The sequence below is a fragment of the Vombatus ursinus genome, unplaced genomic scaffold (genome assembly GCF_900497805.2).
Source record: "Vombatus ursinus unplaced genomic scaffold, bare-nosed wombat genome assembly UNPS02014798.1, whole genome shotgun sequence".
NCBI classification, from domain to species: domain Eukaryota; kingdom Metazoa; phylum Chordata; class Mammalia; order Diprotodontia; family Vombatidae; genus Vombatus; species Vombatus ursinus.
The window spans coordinates 40784042-40804949 of NW_020954576.1; the positions used below are offsets into that span (position 1 = coordinate 40784042).

Consider the following 20908-nt stretch of genomic DNA (forward strand, 5'->3'; position numbering starts at 1 on the left):
AAAAGGCACTGTTGATTTTCGTAGTCAAACCTAAACGACCAGCCTTCAGTTTATTTTTTCAAACAAATTTTTGTTGATTTCTATTGTTTTTACGTCATCAATATTTCTCCTAGTATGCCCCCCTACTCATCTCCCAGAGAGCCAACCTATATGACAAATGATATTTTTTAGAAAAAAAAGAAGAAAAAAAAAATCAGTCAATAACTTTTAAGTTTTAAATTATATGAAATGTTTTCTATCTGTGAACTTCTCACCCCTGCAAAGGAGTTGGATTGAGGTGTCCTCTCTCCTCTCATGTCTCTTCTTTGGAACCATGTTGTATCTTTTACAATTTTGTGTTACTCGCTTCTTTTGTGTGTGGTAATTCTTTCCATTTGATAGTTTTGTAGTCATTGTTTATGTTGTTTTCTTCGCTCTGCTTACTTTATTCTGTATCAATTCATGTAAGTTGTTCCATGCTTCTTTATGTTCATCTTTTCTTCCAATGAGATATTTCACATTATCTTCTGTTTTTTCATTCTTTTGGTTTTGTTTTGTTGTTTCTTGATTTCTCAAAGTCATTAGCTTCCGTTTGTTCCATTCTTTTTTTTTTTTCTTTAGGGAATTGGGGTTAAGTGACTTGCCCAGGGTCACCCAGCTAGTAAGTGTCAAGTGTTTGGTCTGAGGCCGGATATGAACTCGGGTCCTCTGACTTTAGGGTTGGTGTTCTATCCATTGTGCCACCTCCCTGCCCTTTCCATTCTAATTTTTGAGGAATTAGTTTCTTCAGTGAGCTTTTGGACCTACTTTTCCATTTGGTCAGTTCTGCTTTTTAAGGCATGATTTTTTGGACCTCTTTTACCATTTGGCCTAGTCTGTTTTCTAAGGTGTTATTTTCTTCAGTGTTTCTTCTGAGAGTCTGTTTTGATCATCCTTGTCACCATAACTTTCTATAGTCAGAGGTTCTGTTTTTTTTTTCTGTTGTTTACTCATTTTCCCAGCCTATTACTTGACTTTTAACTCTGTTAAAGTAGGGCTCTGCTTCCAGGGTGGAGGGAGCACTGTCCCAAGCTTCAGGGGTTTTGTGCAGCTGTTTTCAGAGATAACTTCTAGGGACCTGTAAGTTTTCAGATCTTCCAAGATAGTGTGACCTAAGGAGAGGTTTTACTACTTTCCTGGGCTGTGCTCTGGTCTGTGAGTAACCACAAGCAGTCTTTTCTGCCCTGGAACTGTGAGGAGGGTCCCTCCTCCTGTGGCCACAAGCTCTGCTATGCTAGTGCTCCTCCTTGCCCTGGGACTGCTGCCCAGGACTGTGACCCAGATCGGAGTATGGGCAAAGCAACAGTCCTGTTTGAGTGCAAGCAGGAAGACCCCTGTAATTCCTTCTGACTGGTTGTTTGATCCCCTTACCATCTGTGGGCTGAGAGCTCCAGAAGCAGCTGCTGTCGCTGCTGATTGTCACTTCCAAGGCCTCCTGTTTTGCTGTGGCCTGCGGCTTTGCTGGTGCATCCTGTACTGGACTTTGCTCCACTCTCGCCCAGGTGCAACAGGCCTTTCCTGCTGACCTTGTAAGTTGCCTTTGGTGTCTGTGGGCTGAGAAGTCTGGAAACCACCATTGTCAACAGTGATTCAGTCACCCTGAGGCCTGCTTCTAGTCTGCTGGTGCCTGGTCTGAGCTGGCATGGCCTGTGCTGGACTATGCGCCTGTCTCACTCTGGTCCAGTAGACCTTTCCTGCCAACCTTCCAAGTTGTCTAGGGCTGGAAATTTGTTTCACTCTTGTCTTTTTGTGGGTTCTGCTGCTCTAGAATTTGTTTAACCATTTTTTAAAGGTATGTGGTGGGGTATGGGGAGAACTCGGGTAAGTCCCTGCCTTTATTCTGCCATCTTGGCTCCACCCCCTATATTCATCCTTTCTTATAGCACAGCAATATTCCATTACATTCATATGCTACATTTTGTTTAGTCATTTTCCAGATGATAGATAACTATTTTGTGGTAGCAAAAAGTGCTGCTGTAAATATTTTGGTGTACATGGGGATTTTGTTCTTATCAGTGACCTCTTTGGGGCATCAGCCTAGTAGTGGAATTCCTGGGTCAAAAGGGCTTTATTTTCATAATTCCAAATTGTTTTCCAAAGTGGTTGTACTGATTCACAGCTCCACCCACAATATACCACTGTATCTATCTTCTCACAGCCCTTACAACATTGACTTTTCCCATCTCTAGTCATTTTCGTCAATTTACTGGATGTGAGGTGAAACTTCAGGATTATTTTGATTTGCATTTCTCTTATTATTGGTGATTTAGAGTATTCTTTCCTAGATTTGCTAATAGTTTTCAATTCTTTCGATAACTGTTCCTATCCTTTGACCACTTATCTATTGAAGAATGTCTTTTGGGCACACACACACACACACATATATATGGGGAGGAGGAGTGTATGGTATATGTATGTATGTATATCTTCGTTATATATATTGAATACTAAACCTTTATTTGAGAAATTTGATGCAAAGTTTTTTTTCACATTCAATTACTTTCTTATCCTAGATGTATTAATTTTGTCTATGCAAAAGCTTTTCAGTTTCATGCAATGAGAATTATATATTTTTATCTTTCATAATTGCCTCTGCCCTTTGGTTAAGAATACATCTCCTACCCATAGCTATGAAATGTATATGATATATTTCCCTTCTAATGTTTTTTTTTGTGATTTTAAATGTTAAGGTCACATGTCCATTTGAATTTATTGTGGAATATGGCATAGGATGTTGGTCTAAATCTAATTTCTACTGGACTGCTTTTCAGTTTTCCCAGCAGTTTTTATCTAATAGGGAGTTCTTTGCTAAGTAAATTTATAGACTTCAATTTATAATTAATTGTGTTTCTTTTGTCTTTGGTTCTAAATTTGTGCAATGTAAGAATAATTTGGTATGTTTATCCTAAAGAAATATTTTGACTGAGTCTCAAAGCATATAATATGAAAACTGATTATTGAAACTTATCCAAGATTGGGATTTTCCTTTTCTCTGCAGTGCCAGTTATTTCAAGTATAAGAATGTTATTTGGCATCTTTTTGTCCTTTCTTAGGGTAATCATGACATGGCCAGAGAACTTTATCAAAGTCTGCTGACTCAGGTTGCCTCAGAACATTTCTACTTTTGGCTGAACAGTTTGAAGGAATTCTCCCATGCAGAGCAGTGTCTCACAGGTTTGCAAGAAGAGGATTATAGTTCAGCACTTTCCTGCATTGCTGAATCTTTAAAATTCTACCATAAAGGGATAGCATCCTTAACAGTAAGTCTCTTTTGTTACAATGATGATGACCTACGTGGAAATAGACATATTTATCTGAGTTGTCTTTTAATTACCTCTTTTAAAGATTTGTAAAAACTTAGTAAAATTTCTTGGACATGATTAAAAAAGGGGGGTTTATTATTTATCACCCTATACTTATTTAGATTGCTATTTGGTAGGATATTGATAGTGAATTCCCTTTTTAAAAGCATTCACAGGGAATCAAAGTTTAATTATTTTAAGAGCAAATCTCTTGGAACAGGACGAATGCTAGATATGTGTAGAAAGTACGAATGGAATAAAGGTAAGAGTCCTCCCTTTCTAGCTTTCTGCTATACAGCACTCTGCCCAGGTCATTAACACTATTATTAACATCAAACTCTGTTGGTTAAGCATCTACTTACTCATGGCATCCTGTTGGGAAGGGCAAAGTATTCCTTAAAAAATACTGCAAACAGTTGTTCTAATTATCTCTTCTTACAGTTAATGAAGAAGGGCCTAAGTAAGATTAATAACTAGAAATTTCGTTTCATGTAAAATCTTAAGAGTTAAAAGAGACCTTTCAGGTCATATAGCCTAACCATATGCCCAGTTCTGGTATCCTCTCTACAAAATTCTTGAAAAGCATTCCATTATGGGTCTGAACAGTCAGTAAACATTTATCAAGTGCCTGCAATATGCTTGGCACTATGCTAAGCACTGGTGATGCAAAGAAAGGCAAAAGTCCCTGCCGTCAAGGAGCTTATAGTCTTATAGGCAAGTCAGTATGGACACAATTATGTACAAACAAGCTGTATTCAGGATAAATGGAAAGTAATTGACAGAAGGAAGGCACTCAAATTAAGGGAGGATTGGAAAAGGCTTCTTGTAAAAGGTGGGATTTTACATGGGACTTGAGGAAGAAAATTCCGTATATGGAGGACAGCTTGGAGTTTACCATCTTGCAGAGCAGCCCTTCCTGTTTTTAAATGAATCTTTAACTGTTCTCCTTTTTAAAATTTCTACTTTTTGGTCCTATTTCTATTCTCTTAATAAAGATTGTTTCCCACATAACAGCCAATCAGATGTTTGACAAGAGGGGACAGGGTGGGGGGAAGAATGAGAATTACAGGGGAAATGGAAGAATTACAGGGGAAATGGAAGAATTACAGGGGAAATGGAAGAATTACAGGGGAAATCTTAAGGAACACACTGTCAGTGGAAGGGACTGGCAAAGTGCCCCTGCAGAAGGTGGAATTTGAGCTGAGACTTGAAGGAAGTCAGGGAAACTAGGAGGTGGAGGTGAAGAGGCAGAACATTCCACCCATGTAGACCAGTCAGTCATTGACAAGGTATGGTCAGGAAATGGAGTCTTGTGGGTAAGGAATAGTAAGAAGGCCTAGAGAGAGTACATAGCATTTGTGACCATCATACCTAGAAGCTCTGACAGATGAACCATTACAGTGTGAGTATGCAGAATGGGAGAAGATGTTTTTTTCTTCCAGGCCATGTTTAGACCAAGATTTTTGAAGTCTGATTTTCACTGATTGGTTGAAGACAGGAATACAGTATCTCTTTTAAAGGTTAGTTCAGTGGATGACATTTTTAAAAGTTATTTAGTCATTCATTTACTTCTATTGAATGGCCAGGAATTTTAACTTAACCAGGCTAATCTACCTGGATATTCTGAAAATGAATTATGACTCAAATAGTAAGAGTAAAAAAATCCATCTTTTTCAGTAAAGAGAGCTATTAGTTCAGCATAAGCAGAACTACAGCAGTAGTGTGTAACTTATGTAGAGTAGAAAATTTCTTAATTGTTTTATATAATGACACTGGACGCTCTGAAGTAGAATAACAATACAGTGAGGCAGTTAGGAGTTGAAAAAATTTTTGTTGGTGCCTTTTTGATCTGCTTTAAAAATTTTTTATTAAATATCCACTTTATAAAATTTGAAATTAGCATTTGTTCATTTCATTTTGTAAATTCAGACTTGAGGAAGCTTCCTGCCTCTTATTTAATGAGAAAAAAAAATTAAATTTAAAGGAGCATAATAATAACTGATATTTAATTAGCATTTTAAAATTTGTACAGCTCTCTATAAACATTTTATTTGATTTACTAGAACATAGCCCTGTTTGCTTACCTCCCAATTCATGAATGATCCATCCATGTCCTTATTAGCATATCTGTGAGAAAGTGACTGGTTTTTAGCTGTCCTGCCAAACCATTTGGAGATTTACAAGTTTTCAGGGGCAGGAAACTTTTGTGAACTCTGAATATTTAATTCCCCAATATTTGGGAAACATATTCTTAGGAATATGTTTACATTGGAAAAGCAACTTATTAGCTGTTTTCACCTAATAATAACTTGAACCTATATTGACATAAGTGACTCCTTTTAAAGGGGAATTTTTCTTGAACGTCTGTAATGGTAACTGTTGTTATTAGTTGTACATAATATTGAGAGTGAAATGAAAATAGGATCCTGCAAAATAGTTTAAAATATTTTTTTAGGTTACTGCTTTGACTCAGATCACGAAGCATTTTTCAGCTTTTTAGTTTCAAATAAGCATTTGATCAGATGTGTTAGTGTTGGAAATTCTGTATTTTGTTATTTTATAATGGGGGGGGGAACAAACATCTACTATGAGCCAGGCACTGTGTTTAAGCACTTTACAAATGTCTCATTTGACCCTTAAAACAACCCTTTGGGATAGGTGCTATTCCCATTTTATAGTTGAGGAAACTGAGGCAGGCGCAGTTCAGTGACTTGTCAAGCGTCACACAGACAGTAAGTTTGAGTTGAAATCCGGTCTTCCAAACTTCAGGCCCCACACTATCCACTGTGCCTCCTAGTGGCCTGGCAAGGACCTGTTGTAAGTAAAGAGATACAGCGAAAATATGAATAAAATAAATGTGAACTATTTTACTATTTGGGAGACCATCATTCTGGTACCCAACCAAGCACTAGCTAACTTTGTGGTTTTGGACAGGTTACTTAACACGTCTGATCTCAGATTCCTCAAGTATGAAAGAAGAGTCTTAAACTCTTAAAATCCTACGGTTCCTTCCAGTTCTAATGTCATATAATTGAATGTTCAGTAATAATTTCAGAAAAGGGGAAATTGGGAGTATATTTAGAATCTGTAATAAGATTACCTTGTTTCTCAGTGATCTGGATTATTTGATGAGGGAAGGAAGGGAATAAGCATTTTTATATAGTATCTGCTGTGTGCCAGGCACTGTGCTGAGTGCTTTACAAATATTATCTCATTTGATTCTCACAACAACCTTGCAAGAGAGGCATTGTTATTATCCCCATTTTATAGTTGAGGGAACTATTAGTCTACTACTAAAAACAGTTAGAAAATAATTCATAAACTAAGTATGTAAAGATCACCTCAATTTACTGACTGAGGACTTGAGACATAATGATGAATTTATCAATTATTACATTCCATTTTTTAAAGTTCTCTTCAGAAACAGCCTGTCAGGTACTTTTAATAATACTAATCCTGGCCTTTGCTGTGAAGTAGGTATATATTCTTTTGGAGAATTCTTCAATGTAATCTTTCAGGTAATCTAAAGCTAAACCTGTGGGCACCCCTTAAATGAAGATGCCTAGAATTTGAGCAGTCACTTATCAGAAATGTTATAAAAGGGACTCATGTTTCAAATAAATAATGACCTGGTTGTCCTCTAAGGTCCTTTTTAACTCCAGGCTTTTGTAATCAGACTAGAAGCATTAAATAGCTGTTATATCTGGATGGATGGATGGATGAAAGGAAGGATGAAAATTCATCACATGAACCAGGGTTCAGAAAATTAGAAGGGATCTTAGAGGTAGGACTCCTAGTCTAACTTTCTTCCTAATGCAGCATTCTCTTTGATAAGTAATCTGGCACTTCTAATGAAGGGAATTTCACACCTTTGGAAATAGTTGTTTTCTCCCGTTGAACTCAAATCTACCACCCTTCCTTGTCATTTTTACCTTTTGGTCCTAGCTCTGTGACATGGCATTGTGGAAAAAGAGCTGGCCTGAAAGCCAAGAAGGCCAGGGTTCAAGTTCACTACTGGCTCTGTGGTGCTGGAAAGTGACTTAGCCTTTCAATACTCTAGGCAACTCTGTCTTTTAAGTTGCAGGGAAGTTTCTGGCCTGCATTTTTGAAATTACAGGGTCAGTCACTATCCTTCTCTGTTCTCAGGAGCAACATAGAAATCAACTATTCTGCTTTCCACATGTCTACTCCTCAGCTATTTGAAAACATCTGTCATTTCTTTAAGTCTTTACTTCTCCAGGTTAAGCATTTCCATTTATTTTCAGCATTCCTCTATTTGATTTGGTTTAAAGAGCCCAAGCAACACAATCACCCTCTCAAAATGTTTTATTTCATCTTTTAATTCTGGCTTCCAGAAGTGGACATAATACGCACCTGGCACAAGCGCAGTTTTTGTTCAGTTGCTTAGTCATGTCTGATTCTTTGCGATCCCATGGACCATAGCAAGTCAATACTATCCATAAGTTTTCTAGGCAAAGATACTGGAGTGGTTTGCCATTTCCTTCTCCAGTGGATTAAGGCAAACAGAGGTTAAGTGACTTGCCCAGGGTTACACAGGTAGTAAGTGTCTGAGGCCAGATTTGAACTCAGGTTTTCCTGACTTCAGGCCCAGAACTCTATTCCCTGAGCCTCCAAGAGCACAGTACAGTGCTATTTATTCCTTGCTTTTATCTGGATGTTATAATTGCATAACCCAGGATTGTACCACCCCACTTCCCTTTTTTTGGCCGCTGTTGGCTCATATTGAGCTTAAAATCTAAAATCCTTAGGTATTTTTTACACAAGCTGCATCACACTTTATGTTTTTATCCCTGTTAACTTTCAGTTTATTAGTTTCAACTATATAACTGATACCTATTTCTAGGTAATTTTGAATCCTAATCCTGTCATCCATTGAAAGATTACAGTTGTACCTAAATCCAGCATTAAAATCTAGATTGAGAAAAAGTTTTCATCAAGGGTCTGTTATGTTAAGAATACCTCTGCGAGGACCCATTCTTAGATTCTGTGACCTGTTTGATTAAAGACCATATTTATTCAATGAGATCCTGCATTTGAATCCTGGTATTGCCTTTAGTGATGTTTCTTACAGAGCCTCGCATACACTCTTTCACATGATAACCACTTAGTAAATACTTGTTGAATTGAGTTAAGTTACCAAAGGATAAGACTAGTTATCTGAGGAGAGCAATGTGTAAAAGTTGTAGACTAAGCTTCACAGTTTTTAATCTATTGGACTTTGATTAATGGACAGTATTATAGCCCATTTCTGGGACCCTGAAGTTACATGTTTGGTCCTACTGCAAAAATAATATTGCTTATTTATAATTGTAATGGCTTATTTTAAGCCATTCATACTATAGAGAAAAAGTGAATCACTGGTAATTACTTACTAGTGGTTTGAATTAGCTGTGAACATAGGCCAAATCAACAAATACTTGTTTATCTGCCATATGCAAGACACTGTTCTAAGCCAGATCATAAATAAAAGTAATTTATCTTAAATGCTTCCTGCCCCACCCTATACAGACACTCACCTTAGGTCATCCATCTCTCTGACCCTGCTCTCCTTAGCCTATTTTACTCAAATCTTGCTATTCACCTGTCACTTCTCCAGACGGACGTACTTGCATTTAAACTTATCTGTGCCAAATTTTATTCCTCTTTAGTTTTTGGATCTTCTCAAGAATCAACTAGCTAGTTTGGTAGATGAGTACATTCTAGTGGTAGAAGATCACTATTTTCTGTTAGTGATTGTATATAATAGCAGTGGTCTCTTAGGGACGTTCTTCCTCTTTACTTTTTATATTTCTGACCATTACTGGCCCTAGTGAAATTTCAGTTCCAGTAGAAAGAGAAGATGCTATATCATGACAGGTTGGTAAGGTAAATAAATGTTTTAATATTTACAAACTCTAGTAGCACCCCTCAAATCATACCTTGTACATTGTGACTTCTCATAGGTTACTGCCTATTCTTTCCACACATCATACCCCAATCCTGAATGTAGGGGTGACTTACCATTTCATTCAGACCCACATTTCTTAAGATGATGATGTCTCAGAGTCCACATTTACTCCAGTAAGCTTTTTTTTTTTTTTTTTTTTGCATTAGGTCATTTCCTTTATAAATCTAGGCATTCATCCATTTGCATGAAAATTCTGTTGTCTTGGTTTGGATTATACATTATCTTAGTATTATTATTTTTTTTTATTTTTAGTTTTCAACATTTACTTCCACAAGATTTTGAGTTCCAAATTTTCACCCCATCTCACCCCTCCCCCACCCCAAGATGGCATGCATTCTGAGTACCCCTTCCCCCAGTCTGCTTTCCCTACTATCTCTTCCCGCCTTCCCTTTCTATTTTCCTGTAGGGCAGGATAGATTTCTGTACCCCATTTCCTGTATTTCTTATTTCCCAGTTGCATGTGAAAACATTTTTTTTTTAAACATGTGTTTTTAAAGCTTTGGGTTCCACATTTTCTCCCTTCCTTCCTCCCCACCCACCCTCATTGAAAAGGCAAGCAACTCAGTATAGGTTATACATGTGCAATTATGCAAAACACTTCTGTAGCAGACATGCTGTGAAAAACTAACTCTATTTCCCTTAATCCTATCCCACCCCCCCCATTTATTCTATTCTTTCTTTTGACCCTGTCCCTTCTCAGAAGTATTTGCTTCTGATTAACCCCTTTCCTAGTCTGCCCTCCTCTCTATCATCCCCCTACTCTCTTGTCCCCTTTCCCTATTTTCCTGTAGGGTAAGACAGATTTCCATACCCAATTGAGTGTGTATGTTATTCCCTCCTTAAGTCAAATCCTGTGAGCATAAGATTCACTCATTCCCTCTCACCTTCCACCGTTTCTCCTCCACTGTAAGAGCCTTTTCTTTTCTGTTTTTTTTGTGAGATAATTTACCCCGTTCTACCTTTCCCTTTCTCCTTCTCCTAGTATAATCCTCTCTCCCCCCTTAATTTTGTTCTCCAGATATGACCCCTTCATCTTCAACTCACCCTGTGCCCTCTTTCTATCCATCTATATATATATATCTATATACATATACATACATATAATTTTTTCCTTTCAACTACCCTGATACTGACAAAGGTCTCATGAGTTACAAATATCATCTTTCCATGCAGGAATGTAAGCAGTTCAACCTTAATAAGTCTCTTATGATTTCTCTTTCCTGTTTACCTCTTCATGTTCCACTTGAGTCTTGTATTGGAAAGTCAAATTTTCTATTCAGCTCTAGTCTTTTCATCAAGAGTGCTTTAAAGTCCTCTATTTCACTGAATGACCATTTTTTCCCCTGAAGAATTATACTCAGTTTTGCTGGGTGGGTGATTCTTGGTTGTAATCCTATCTCCTTTGCCCTCTGGAATATTATATTCCTTGCCCTGCGGTCCCTTAATGTAGAAGCAGCTAAATCTCATGTTATCCTGATTGTGTTTCCACAATACTTGAATTGTTTCTTTCTGGCTGCTTGTAATATTTTCTCCTTGACCTGGGAACTCTGGAATTTGGCTACAATATTCCTAGGAGTTTTCCTTTGGGGATCTCTTTCAGAGGAGATTGGTGGATTCTTTCCATTTCTGGTTTGCCCTCTGGTTCTAAAATATCAGGGCAGTTTTCCTTGATCATTTCTTGAACGATGATGTCTAGGCTCTTTTTTTTTGATCATGGCTTTCAGATAGTCCAATTTTTAAATTCTCTCTCCTGGATCTATTTTCCAGGTCAGTTGTTTTTCCAATGAGATATTTCACATTGTTTTCTAATTTTTCATTCTTTTGGATTTGTTTTACAGTGTCTTGATTTCTCAGAAAGTCATTAGATTCCAATTGCTCTATTCTAATTTTTAAGGAAGTATTTTCTTAAGTAGTCTTTTGGACTTCCTTTTCCATTTGGCCAATTTTGCTCTTTAGGGCATTCTTCTCTTCATTGGCTTTTTGGACCTCTTTTGCCATTTGGGTTAGGCTATTTTTTAAGGTGTTATTTTCTTCAGTATTTTTTTGGGTCTCCTTTAGCAAGCTGTTAACTTGGTTTTCATGATTTTCTTGCATCACTCTCATTTCTCTTCCCAGTTTTTCCTCTACTTCTCTTACTTGCTTCTCAAAATCCCTTTTGACCTCTTCCAAGGCCTGGGACTGATTCATATTTTTCTTGGAAGTTTTGGATATAGGAGCTTTGAATTTGTTTTCTTCTTCTGGTTGTATGTTTTGATCTTCTTTGTCACCAAAGTAAGATAATATAGTCTGACTCTTTTTGTGCTGCTTGCTCATGATCCCAACCAATGACTTGAGTTTTAAACTCTTTGTTAAGGTAAGAGTCAGTTTCCAATGTGGAGGATATACTGTCCCAAGCTTCGAGGGTTTGTTCAGCTGTTTTCAGAGTACTTCTGGGGACCTGAAAAGTGTCAGTTCTTCCAAGGTGCTATGATAAGGGGCAAGGTCTTTCCTCTCCACCGCCACAAGCTCCTTCTTGCCCCAGGACCACCCCTCAGAACTGTGACCCAGATCCAAGCACGGGCAAAGCAAGAGATTCCTGCCTCAGCCCTGGCACAGCCATCCTTGCAATGCCCCTCTGATCAGCCACTCGATTTCCCCCTCAGTCTGTGGGCCAGAAGCTCAGGAGGCAGCCACGGCCCGCACTCGGGACTTGCGGCTGAGACCTAGCTTCTTCTCTCACCGTAGTCACAGACTTTTCCCACCAACCTTCTAAGTTGTCTTTGGCATTCATGGGTTGAGAAGTCTGGAAACTGCCACAGCTGCCTGCAATTCAGTCCTCTGAGGCCTGCTCCAGGGTCGCTGCGGCCTACGTGCCCACGCTGAACTGTGCTCCTCTCCCTGCCCAGCGCGATATACCTTTCCAATCAGCCATCCAGGTTGTCTTGGGCTGGAAATTTGTTTTACTCTGTTTTCTTGTGGGTTCTGCTGCTTTAGAATTTGTTTAGAGCCATTTTTTATAGGTATTTGGAGGGGTTTGGGGGAGAGCTCTAGCAAGTCACTGCTTTCCCTCCGCCCCCTCTTAGTATTATTATTGAATGAACTGTAACAGTTACTTGACATTGCATCATCTTTATATCATGTTTGCTTTGTGTCTTAAACTTAATTTTTTTTTTCTAGGCTGCCAGCACACCACTGAATCCTCTAAGTTTTCAGTGTGAATTTGTAAAACTCAGAATTGACGTTCTGCAGGCCTTTTCTCAACTTTTCTGCACCTGTAATAGTTTAAAAACAAGTCCTCCACCTGCTATTGCTACAACCATAGCCATGACCTTGGGGAATGACCTTCAGAGATGTGGCCGCATCTCTAATCAGGCATGTCTCAGCTCTGCTCTTGAATGGATTTGTCTTTTAGTGTTTTTTAAGGTTTTTTGTAAGGTTAAAAATTTTAAAGTTTGTCAGTTGATAATGGTTTGGATTCTAGAAATAACTATACAAGCTTATTAAATAATCTTGCTAACAGTTGACTGGTATGTTATTTTCCATTTGGCTCTTAGAAAATTTTTTATTTCAGATTTTTACAAAGGAAAATACTGTCATATGAAAAAGTAGACCTGCATGTGTTTTGTGTATTTTTATTCTATAAAAATCATAAAGTATTACTTTCTTAGTGGAAAAAAGTATTTGTTTTTCATTTGATGGATGTGGAGATTTAATTTAGGAAACATTAAAATATTTTAGTTTGTAAAATAGCCAGAAAAAGAAATGTTTTACATCATATGTACTTATTTTTATATGCATATTATTATACTTCTGAATATTTATGCCAACTCTGTCTTTTTGCATTTCTTTGAAATGCTTAGTTAACATTCTGCTTTAAAACTTTCTAAAATTAAATGATCTAAGAATTAAACATTCACCAGAATATTCATGAATTTAATCAGTTGGAGACAGATTTTGTTTCTTTTGGCTTTCTTGTTTATATAACAACTTAAAAATTTTTGTGGTCATTGCATTTTTCTTTCTTTACAGATGAAACAGTCTATGGAAGAATTCCGAAACCTCGCTTCCCGTTATGAGGATCTTTATCAGGCATCTTTTGATGCAGACTCAGCAACATTGAGGAACATTGAGCTGTATCCTACTGGCCCCAAATTTATTGTACTTTTTAAACATTCTTTTAAGTGCAAAGTGTTATTTAGTAATGCTTTTTTGACAACGTATGTAGCCCATCAAAATGAACATAGCAAATAATGCGATTTTTAAAAACTAGCCTGGGATATTCATACTTAGCATATCGTTTTTAAAATAATAGGCATTATTCCTAGTATGTTTTGCCTTGGGAACTTATAAGAATTTGTTCTCTTCTAAAGGACCTCTAGAGAAAGGAGGCACAATGCTAAGGCACATCTTATTGATGGTAATCAGTTATATCCCTTAAACTACAAAAGGATGATATATTTTTCTTCTGGAAAGCCATTGTTGTGTCTCTCTACTGCTTTCTTTACTTCTTCTTTTTTTGTTTGTTTGTTTTTGGTTTTTTGCCTTTTTGGTGAGGCAACCAGGGTTAAGTGACTTTCCCAAGGTCACACATCTAGTAAGTGTCATGTGTCTGAGGCCAGATTTGAACTCAGGTCCTCCTGACTCCAAGACTGGAGCTCTATCCACTGTGCCACCTAGCTGTCCCCTTTCTTTACTTCTTACTAAATAATTCTAGTTTATAAGATCATAGATTTAGTATTAGAAGGGACCTTAGAGGTCCAACATTTCTTATTTTTTAAACTTTTAATCATCATTGTTTCCTCAAACCTCTGAGTTAACTCAGGTTGTAGAGCATGTAAATGTATGATTAAACCAGAAATTCTTAAACCTGGGTCCACCAACTTCTAAGGGCTGATTGTATAGATTTCAAGGAGTCTGTGAACTTGGGTGGGGAAAATTACATCTTTATTTTCACTAACTTCTAACAGAAATTTAGCATTCCTTCAGTTATTTTAAAATGTTATTTTGAGAAAGGAGTCTGTGACATAATAAAGGTTAACCCCTGCGGTAGACTAAGAAGGATAGAGTAACTTCTGTTTATTTAGCCTGTATCTCTTAACAAGGAAAATAGCTCCTGAACCAGTTTTATTATACCAGAATGATGATGTTGCTCCTGCTGATATTACTGACACGTTTTCATTGCCATACATATATCCAGGAATGAAATGTGATATATTTGAAAAGAGTGCTTGCAAGGGATTTAGAAAACCTAGGCATTCATTAAGATTCAGTCACTCAAATGCCTTATGACCTTAAACAAGTGGCATAATCTACTTGAAACAGCTTCCTCATTTGTAAAATTAGATGATTGGGTTGAATGATAGTAATAATTTATATTCATATGCTTCACATACACCAACACATTTGATTATCACAACCCTGTGAGATTATCTCCATTTTACAGAGGAGGAAACCAAGGCTCAGAAGATAATAAGCAATTCGGCCAGAGTCAGTGTAGTTCTTAAGAGCTAGCTTGTCAGAGTGTAACACAAACCCCAAATGATTACATTTCCTGCCAGCTTAAAATTCTTATATTTATTTCATAATAAAATTCTTTATTTTAATTTAATATTGAATGGCAGCATGACTGTTCTTATGAGTTGCTAACCTTCAATGGAGGGTTTTCTGTACTGGGAGTTCCATATACTGATGAAATCACAGACCTACAGGTCTAGAAAAAAAGAAAAAGATCCTTAGTGTTACTCTAGACAGCAGCAAAGTTGTTTGCTGATCTCTCATGCAATAGAAGCCCTGATTTTGGATCCAGAGTCAGCAAGGTAAGTCTAATTGAAGTGTTACTTTATATCTGCCACATGGTAAAATTTTAACATAAAAAAATCAAGTTAACTGTGCTATGGCTTTAGCTTGAAACTCTCATCCCTTGGCTTCCAAATCAGAAGAAATTTGAATTCCTTCTTTTTTAAAGTTCTTCTCCAAATAATGGGGACCCGAGCAATGTTTTGTCTTTCTTGTGTTTTATGATTTGGAATATGCATTTAAAATTGAAGTTGCAAACTAAAATTTCTCAGAACATCAACAGAGTAGTTTTAGCATCTCTCCCTCAAATATTGACTTCCCATCACTATACCTAAGGCTAAGATCCGTCACCACTTGACCCATCAGATTGTGTCACATTGCTTATCTGTTCTTGCCTCATTCACTTGGGCTAATTCTTTTAGTTACACTAATTCTTACTGCCTTTATGCAGTCACCCACTTCATGTTTTTATATAAAAGCACAGTCCAATTTTACTTAGCTTCTTTCCTTCTTAATTTCAAATAGTTATTAAATTCACATCTCAATGATATAACCTTTCGCAGAACCATGTCTCCCATGTTCTCTGATTGTTCAGTTTCCATACTCCTTCATTCTTCACATAAATATGCCCTTGTATTTGACTGATCCCAAACTTCTGTTTCAGGCCAACTTCCTGTTGCCAAGTCTTTCATGTTCTACTTCTAAAATCATGGTCCTTTTTAGGAGTAGCAGGGGTTGGGGGGAGCCTAGATTTAGACCTAAAAAGGCACTTGTAAGATATCAAGTTCCTAACCCCCTCATTTTGCAGCTGAGAAAACTGAGGCTCAGAGAAGTTGTGATATGCCCAGGATCTGGTGCAGTATTTGAACCCAGGTTTTCTTGACTTCATGACCTATACTCTCTACATTTCACCAAGTTGCCCCTTTCTAATATTAGTGTAGGGAACTCCAGCTTAAGCAGTTCCCTCTTACAATACATATCACTAACTGCTGTATAACTTTAGTCTTACCTGGGGCACTGAGCATCTAAGTGATTTGCCCAAGGTCCCTATGTGTTTCAGAGGCAAGAACTGAATATAGGCTTTCTTGACTCCAAGGTTGTCTCTTTTTGGCTACAACTTCATCACTAAATTAGGGGCGGCTAGGTGGCACAGTGGGTAAAACATTGGACTTGGAACCAGTATGACTCATCTTCCTGAGTTCATATCTGATCTCAGACACTTAACTAGCTGTGTGATCCTGGGCAAATCACTTAACACCATTTGCTTAAGTTTCTTCATCTGGAAAATGAGCTGGAGAAGGAAATAGCAAACCATTCCAGTATCTTTGCCAAGAAAACCCCAAATGGGGTTACACAGAATGGGACCCTACTAATGACTCAACAGCAACAGCTATCATGAAATTATTCTGTTATTATCTTCAACTTGAAACATACAAATGCCAGTAACAAAATGACAACTTCAAATTTCAAAGCCTGTTACATAAATGAAAATGTAGTATTATGATCCCACTGTGACATATCTAATTATCACTGAAATTTTGGTATGTCAAACCATCAAAACCTCATCTAATTTTGTTTTGTTTTTAAGGAATTTACAAGATTGATGTTACCAGAAAAATTGTTCTCCTAGTTCTGTTCATTTCATTCTGTATCAGTTCATATAAGTCTTCCCAGATATCTTTGAAGCCATCCTCTTCATCATTTCTTATAGCACAATAGTATTCTTTCATAGTAGTATCCTCTGACCTGCTCAGCTGTTTCCCAGCATATAGTATCCCTTTGGTTTTCAATTTTTTTGTTACTGCAAACAGGGCTGTTATAAAAATAAAATGAGTGAAGGATACATGCACACGCACACGCACACATATAATATTATAATATTTTGTGTGTGGGGGGGATTGTTTTCTTTGTTTGTTTTTAAACATGGTTCCTTTAATTCTTTCATCTCTTAAGGACCTGTTCGACTGAGTATTAGCATTGCTGGATCAGAAGGCATTTGTAGTCTAATAGCTTCAGGGGGCATAGCTTATAGTTCCAAATTCCTTTCCAGAATGGCTAGAAGAAATCACAACAACAGTACATTAATGTACCTGTTTTCCCATAGTCCCTCCAGCATGTTATTTTCCATTTTTGTCAGCTTTGCTAATCTTAGGTGTGAGATGAATCCTTATTGTTGTTTTAATTTGCATTTCTCTGATTATTAATGGACAGCTAGGTGATGCAATGGATAGAGCGCTGGACCTGAAATCAGAAAGACTCATCTTCCTGGGTTCAAATCTGGTCTCAAACACTCACTAACTGTATGAGCCTGGGCAAGTCACTTCACCCTGTTTGCCTCAGTTTGTCACTCGTAAAATGATCTGGAGAAGGAAATGGCAAACCACTGTAGTACCTTTGCCAAGAAAATCCCAAATGGGGTCACAAAGAGTTGGATACAACTGAAATGACAGAATGACGATCATTAGTAATTTAGATTTTTTCATCTGGTTATTGATAGCTTATATTTTGTCCTCTGAAAATTGCCTGTTTTTATCCTTTGACCATTTATTAATAGATGGGTGACTTTTATTCTTATAAATTGACTCAGTTCCCTATATATCTTAGAAATGAGACCTTTATCCAAGGAATTTGCTATATTCCCCCATTTACTTGCTTCTTTTCTAATTTTAGTTGCATTGTTTTTGTTTGTGCAAAATTTTTTAATTTTATAAAATCAAAATTGTCCATTTTACCTTCTGTAACTCTTCTTTGTCTCTTGTTTGGTCATGAACTCTTCTTAATCCGTAACCCTACCAGGCAGTTTCTTCTTTGCTCCTCCAGTTTGCTTATTATCTTGTTATACAGTGTAGATGTTGCTCTCTGCCTAGTTTCTGCCAGACTGCTTTCCAGTATTCCCATCTGTTTTTATTGAATAGTGAGTCCTTGCCCCAGTAGCCACATTCAAGTCCATCCTTCTTCCCTGGACACCTCCATCCATGCTAATTCTTTCGTTCTCTGAATTACTGTTGTATTTTTAAGCTGTATCTATCAGATCTCATTTCTGTATTGCCTAGTATTGTTAGTAATCCTTTATGCATAGTATGTTTTGTCTTCCCAATAAGATTGTAGACTCCTTGAAGGCAGGAACTATCGTTTATACATCTTTTTGTCCCCTAGGACCATGGTGTCAAACTCAAATAGAAATAGATCTCTTCTGGCCTCATACTTACTTGGAGGTTATTTTTATTTATTTTTAATAGTTAAACTTTTCTCAATTACATTCTAATCTGGTTTAGGCTGCACTCCTATGCCATATGCAGCCTGCAAGCAAGTTTGACACCTCTGCCCTAGAGTATTTGTTGTGATGCCTTATTATATAGTATTTAATCAATTTGCTGATTGGTTGGATGGTTTCTTCAGTTTCCAGGAATATGGTTCCACTGGATCAGCACATGCTGATAGTGAATATGAAAGAAGAATGATGTCTGTATATAATCATGTCCTAGAAGAAGTGGAATCACTGAACCGGAAATATGCCCCTGTCTCTTATATGGCAAGTAGCAGTATTTTTGCTGTGTGGATGAATTATGTATTATAATGATCTTTTGCCCTTAAATGAATTTTAAGTTGCACCATATTACCCTAGCAAAGTATCAGATCAATATAGCTAAAATATGAAAATATAGTATGTATACATGAATGGATTCCCACCATTCTAATTTAATTTAAGTTCATTTTAATCCTAATATTATCCCCTGAGGTATATAGGGCTGTGAATAGAAATGGAGGAGCAAGTGAACACAGATCTCTTTTAGCTACTTGTTTCTTCTGTTTGGTTATCAGAAATTAGAAATACAAATTGTTCTTAACACTAAATGATTGTGTCAGTGTTGTAGCCACAAAATCTGCTATCCTCTGGCCCAAAATCTTGACATAGTCTCTGAATTCTAAATTCCTTGGAATAATAGCCATATTTGTCCAATAACAAATTCTTTCTAATTGCCATTTGAGCAAGTTAAATAGTTAATTGTAGTTTAAAATAATTTTTTAGATTATTCCTAAAGTTTATTTTAGCAGTTCAAAATTGTCTTTTCAGAATTTGTAGTCAAGTAAAGCACTGAAACACACCAACGTTGCCTAGATGATATTAAAATTCCATTTTTGCATTGCTCACATGACAGCAGTCATCTGTCTGGACAGACTTACGTGCTATTGTGCTGTGAAGCAGAACTCTAGGCAATGTCCAAAGGGCTAGGTTTGCATTGTCTAGTGTAAAAAGCACTGAATCGAGAGTCCAGAAATTGTATTCTAGATCTTCTAGACCTCTGTGTTCTCCGTTAAGCTCCTTGTGTCTCCGGTATGTCATCTCTTAAAGAAGAACTTAAACCAGATAATAATCTCTAAGGTCCTTTGAGCTTGAAAATTCAGCAACATATCTACCTTTAAAATTTGAACAGTTCACTATGTATTTCTTCTGGGTGGGAAAATGTGTTGCTTCAAAATTTAGCTTCATTCCTTGAAACTTTATTTTAGAAATAAAGTGTTAATATGTTTTTGAGTGACAAAATTGGAAATAGCTGAAATACACGGATACAGAGAATCTGTACTACAGTTACCACTGCTTACTCACTCTCTGTGGACTCATGGCTTTAGCAGGGGTGTAAATGGAAATAAGAGATTACAATAAAACTTCACCAGACTGAAATTGCAGGCTTGAGAGAATATGTACTTTCTCTCACTGTTCTTTCTCCTTTCATATGTACTATCACTCTTTCCAGCATACCTTTTTGTATGGTGGAGAGGAAGACAACATGGACAGAAGAGCACTGACATTCATGTTGTTATTATCTACAAACCACCAGGTCACCATCCCACCCCTGTCCTTTCCTGTTTGGTACCTGATTCACAATTTTTCTTTCATACTTGGGGAATTCAGCATAGAAACTGACTCTCCCTCAAGCACCCTGACCACTCAATTTGTCAACCTACTCACTTCCCATGGCCTCTTACTCCATTCCGTCTCTGCCACACACAAAGATGGCCATCTCCTTGATCTTGCCATCACCCACAAATACATCACCTCCATGTATAAGAATTTCAAAATCCCCATATCTGATCATAATCTGTTGGTTTTTCACTTTTCCATCTGCCCAGGGTTACCAAAATCATCTCTAATCACACCCTCATTTCTCTTCCATACCATCTCCTCGGCACTTGGTGCTCTCTCCTCTTTTTCCCATCTTGACCTAGCAAACCAATTCAATTCTACACTATCCTTTTGAATCTCTAGCCCCCCTATATTGCTAATTGTTCCTTGCCAAGTAAGCCTTTGCCTTGGATCACTCCCACCATCTCCTGCTTTTGGTCCTACACATATACGTATTACAGAGTGAAGGTGGAGAAAATCACGCAACCTTTCTGATTTGAGTCCGCTATAAATTTATATTACACAAGCTCCAATAGGCCCTCATTGTTGCTAGACAATCCCACTGTACCTCCCTTATCAACTCACTATCCCACTCTCTGTGATAGTTCTTCCAAACCTTTTCATCTCTCCTCAAACCCCCCACGGGTACCCCTCCTGTCACCCTTTCAGCTGAGAACCTTGCCTCATCTTTTACAGAAAAAAATTGAGGGCATTCACTCTCTCTTTTCCCTCTTATTCATCTCATATCACTCATATGCCTTCTGACGATATGGCCTCCTTCACCTGTCTCTCCTAAAGAGTTAACCCAACTCCTTACCAAAGCCAAGCCCTCTACCTGCACAGGTGATCCCCTTCTATCCTATCTACTCCAACAGATTTTCCCCTCTGTCATTATCCATATTTTCCATCTCTTCCTCTCTACTTACTGCCTGCAAACAT

The 20908-nt window shown here is 37.4% G+C and overlaps 1 protein-coding gene across 1 annotated transcript in view; it reads left to right on the plus strand.

Moving 5' to 3' along the window:
• Positions 1-20908, plus strand: part of INTS7 (integrator complex subunit 7) — a 77115-nt gene that overhangs the window by 41062 nt on the left and 15145 nt on the right. Inside the window, exons 13-17 of the mRNA XM_027871709.1 lie at positions 3072-3278; positions 12445-12639; positions 13297-13400; positions 15015-15083; positions 18463-18595. Of these exons, the coding sequence (XP_027727510.1) occupies positions 3072-3278; positions 12445-12639; positions 13297-13400; positions 15015-15083; positions 18463-18595 (708 nt within the window). The remainder of the gene's footprint in view (positions 1-3071; positions 3279-12444; positions 12640-13296; positions 13401-15014; positions 15084-18462; positions 18596-20908) is intronic.